Source organism: Nicotiana sylvestris, chromosome 3 (genome assembly GCF_000393655.2).
Source record: "Nicotiana sylvestris chromosome 3, ASM39365v2, whole genome shotgun sequence".
Lineage (NCBI taxonomy): Eukaryota > Viridiplantae > Streptophyta > Magnoliopsida > Solanales > Solanaceae > Nicotiana > Nicotiana sylvestris.
The window spans coordinates 53,823,956-53,828,600 of record NC_091059.1 but is presented as its reverse complement, the minus strand read 5'-3'; the positions used below and the strand labels follow the sequence as shown (position 1 = coordinate 53,828,600).

Genomic DNA, 4,645 nt, shown 5'->3' with positions numbered 1-4,645 from the left:
TATCACAAACCACCCCATTTTATTTTGTCCCCCATGCTTCATATAAACAATTACAAAATGTACAATTCCTAAACTACCCCTCCGACCTTACTGAAAATTACCAAACTACCCCTGAACGTACTACAAATTACCAAACTACCCATCAGCTATAACACATCAATTAATCAAACTTAACCAAAATATAGGCAATATGGTTAATTTCTAACAATGTTCAAACAACAAATTTCATGAACATGATTTCTTCAACATTTCAATAACAAATCACATGAACATGATTTCAACCACAAATCATATGAACACAAATTGAACAACCAAGAACAACTAAATTTTGATTGAACAATATTTTTAGCAACAACAAACCTATTTTCGGATTTAACAACAACAACAAACAAAGTATGAAGATTTCTAAATTCAATCATATTGAACTTAAAATCAACTCTAACAACATTACAACAAACAATTCTTATATTAAACTTTAAACAAGATTATGAGAACAATTCAAGCAATAATCATAAATGGTAAACAAGAAATCAAACTATACAAAATTCGGATTCAAGATCATCCAAACAAAGTATGAACATGAATGAATCTATTTTAACACAACAAACATGACGGATTAAACGATTAAAACAATATATTCCTTTAACACAACTAAATTCTTTAAACAAATAACAAGATCGACGAAGAAACAATTATGAACTTAAACTTGAACTTAACAATATTAACAATTTCTAACAATACATAAACACATGAAACAAATTGAAGAAATAGTTAATTAAATTTCAATTTGAATCTAACAAACATCAAACTAACAAATATTCATTTAAACAATAATACAAACATGAAATGAATATGAAAACAACTAATTAAACTTCTATTTTGAAATCTGAAAATTAATTTAACAAACAACATGAACATGAACAAAACCAAAAATCAAATATCTAACCATAGACATGAATAAAACAAACATTCGCCGATTTTAGATTCGAAAAATATCAAAGCAAAATACGGACAAAATAAAATTCAAAAACTACTAACCGGATTGAAACAACGAATGACTAACCAACGACGAACGACATCGACCAAAACTCATCCGTGTACGCGAGGCCGAAGTGAAGAGGACGAAGGTGAAGCGGCAGCGTCGAGGGCAGCTGAAGCCACTGCCGCGACAAAGCAGCAGCGGCGACGACCCAGCAGCAGCGTCCAAGCAGTGATAGCAGCATCAACGACAACCATAGAAGCAGCAGTCCATCGAGGAGGACGACGGGAAGCACTAGCAGCTGCTTAGCAGCAGTAGCAGATGCGTGAGCGGACAGCCATGGCATCTTGGTTCGTTTTGTGTTGTTCCGGCGTGGCTGGGGTCGTTCGGAGGTGGTGTTTGGACGGAAAAGATCTAAGCAACCACAGCAGCAGCTCGACGTGCTCGGAAGGAGGAAAAGAAGCAGCATGGTCAGCCATGGACGTCGAGCTCAAGCTTGAGCTCGACGAGCCTCGTCAATGGCGGATAGGGCTAGGGAATTCGGACGAAGAAGAAGGAGATGAAGACGATGTAGTCATGGGTGGTCGGAGAGCAGCTTCGTTGCTGCGTCAACTGTTGGACGAAGGGTGGTCGACGGGCGGACATGGGAGGGCAACTTGGAACTTGAGGAAGAAGAAGAAGATAGGAGGGTGGCAGATGATTTTGCAATTTTTAGGGTTTTCTTCATTTTGTTTTGTTTTGTTTTTTTTTTTGTAAAATGTAAGACAAAATGGGTTTGGGTCTTTTGGGTTATGGACTGGGTCGACCCAGTTCGAAATGGACTGGGTCGTAGGGAAGATTGGGCCATTTTTGGGCCTGTGGCTTGAAATTGAAGAAGAGGCCTAATTCCGACTTTCTTTATATTTTCGCTCTCTTTTCTTCTTTTATTTCTCTAAAACTAAATTATAAAAATACTTAAACTATTATTAAGAATTAAATTAAGTTATAAAAGCGCAAATTAACTCCCAATAACAATTAATGCACAATTAAGTAATAATTAAGCATAAAATTGTATATTTGGACATTAAATGCTAAAAATGCAAACGATGCCTATTTTTGTAATTTTTAATTTTTGTAAAACAAATTTAATTACTAACAATTTTAGAATTAAATCCTACATGCAAAATGCGACATATTTTTGTATTTTTTATTAATTTAGCAAATAAACACGCACAGAAAAATACAAATAATTATTCAAAATATCACAAAATTGCACACCAAAGAAAAATCATTTTATTTTTGGATTTTTGGGAGTAATTCTCATATTGGGCAAAAATCACGTACTTACAATTTGGTATGCTTAAATGTAATAAACACAAACCTTAAACATTGAGGGTAATAAGGTTTGATATATGGTATAGATAGGTAAAAATCCCTTTAATTAAAGGGTAGGGGCGTTGGGCTAAGGGTTAATTTTGGGGCAATGGGGATTGCTAAAGGGCTAGTCCGAAATTGGGCCATTTTCTTGCCCAAAATTGAGCTAAAATTGTCTTAAATTAACTAATAATTGGGCTCCTTAGAAGATCTGGATTTCATTAACTAAGGACCTAAGTTTTCCTTATTTAAAATAGTATAAAGCATTTAAAAAATGTAAGACTACTCCCAATTAATTAAAATAAACTATTAAAGATAAACCATAAATGAAACTGTTTTCTTTTTGGTATTTTTCAAGATTAAAAATGACTACAAAATATTAATGAAACTATTTTTTGTAATTTTTATTTTTTTTGTAATAAAATAAAGTAAAAGAGTAAAAATTAGTTGAAATAGCTATATTAGGCCTAAATTAAATATTTACATGCTAAAATATAAAAAATCTTGGGGAGGGTCAAAAATCACGTGTCTACAATATCCATTCCAAAGAATTCCAATATTATGGCTTCATTGGGTGATAAAGAAGTAGCAGTTCGTTCAGAACATGCAGCTAAGGATATGGATGATGAGTCGACTGCCTAGAATTTCCTCAATATAGCTAAGTAGGGTGATCTTTCTCCAAGGCACATTGATCAAGTTAAATCGGATGCCAAAGGAAGAAAGAAGCAAGTAAAGGAGACCTCCACCGCCCCAACAGGTGGAGTACAAATGAGAAGAACACTTACTAAATCCCAGAATCAGTAATGGATGCAATAATTTGGAATGTGAGATCAGTAAATACGATGCAAACTTTGGAGAGGCTGATCACAATGCACAGACGTCACCATTTTGAATTTATTAGGATTCTTGAACCTATGCAATAGTCCAGTAAGATAGAGATATATAGAAGGAGAATAGGGTTGGCACAGGCAGTGGTAAATGTGTCAAACAAAATATGGTCTTTCATTGATGAAGTGTTTGAGGTTACAATCCTGTATAATATGGTTCATCAATTGACTTTGAAGCTAGTCCACATTGAAATTTATGTTGAACTCATACTCACATTGGTGTATGCCAAATGTAATGCTATTGAGAGGATAGAGTTGTGGGATTCTTTGTATGCAATGACTACTGATATGACTGTTCCATGGCTTGTGGGAGGTGATTTTAATGTGATTTGGGATGAGGAAGAGAAGTTTGGTGGGCTACCAGTGTTTCTACATGAAGTTGATGATTTTAGACACTACATCAACACCTGCAAATTATCAGATCTAGTCTTTAAGGGGTGTATTTTTACCTGGTGGAATTGAAGATCAGAGGAGGATTGAATATTCAAAAGGCTTGGTCGTTGCTTAGGAAATATGGAACTACAACAAACTTTCCCAGGTTTGGAGGTTACACATATTTCCAAAATAGGATCTGATCATAGACTTATGCTATTGAAGTGTGACATCAAAGCTGCTCCTATCAATAAATCTTTCAGGTTTCTGAATTTTTGGGTTGAGCATGATACATTTAAGGATGTGGTGAGGGAGAACTGGAGTGCTGATTTAAGTTCTAGTCCTTTTATCCTCTTCAATCACAAATTAAAGAAGTTAAAGAAAACATTGTCTACTTGGAGTAGAGCAACATATGGAGACATTTTTCAGAAGATCGCAAGCCTGGAAGAAGTTGTCTTAGTACATGAAAGGCAATTCGAAGCATATACTACTCAGTTTAATAGAGCAAGGCTGCATAAGGTTCAAGCTGAAATGATCAGATACCTTGCAATTGAGGAGGAGTTCTGGAAACAAAAATCTGGAATGACATGGTTTAAGGATGGTAACAGGAACACAAAGTTCTTTCATGATCAAGTCAATGGCCGAAGAAAAATATTGAAGCTCAAGAGGATTCAAAACAACAGTGGTAACTGGATTGATGAGGAAGAACAAATTGCAGCAGAAGCAGTCAATTTTTTCAAAGATCAATTTTGTGAAAATATAGTCCCTACTGCATTTCACATTATTGATTATGTGCCTTGTTTGGTTAATATGGAGCAGAATGAAAGCTGATCAGCATGCCTACAAGAGAAGAGGTTAAACTTACAGTGTTAGGATTGAATGGGGAATCTGCAGGAGGGCCAGATGGTTTTACATGTGCCTTCTATCATTCATGTTGGGAGATTATTGGAGAGGATATATATGCAATGGGTTTGGCTTTCTTCAGTGGCCAACAACGTCCCAAATTTATGACACACACAAATCTGGTCCTGCTGCCAAAGAAGGAGGTTACTAC

The 4,645-nt window shown here is 35.3% G+C and overlaps 1 protein-coding gene across 1 annotated transcript; it reads left to right on the top strand.

The window, feature by feature from the left end:
- Positions 1 to 3,732: 3,732 nt before the first annotated feature.
- On the top strand, positions 3,733 to 4,422 carry LOC138887365 (uncharacterized). The gene has a single exon (XM_070169105.1). It carries the CDS (start codon positions 3,733 to 3,735, stop codon positions 4,420 to 4,422), a length of 690 nt encoding a protein of 229 aa, XP_070025206.1.
- The last annotated feature ends 223 nt before the right edge of the window (positions 4,423 to 4,645 follow it).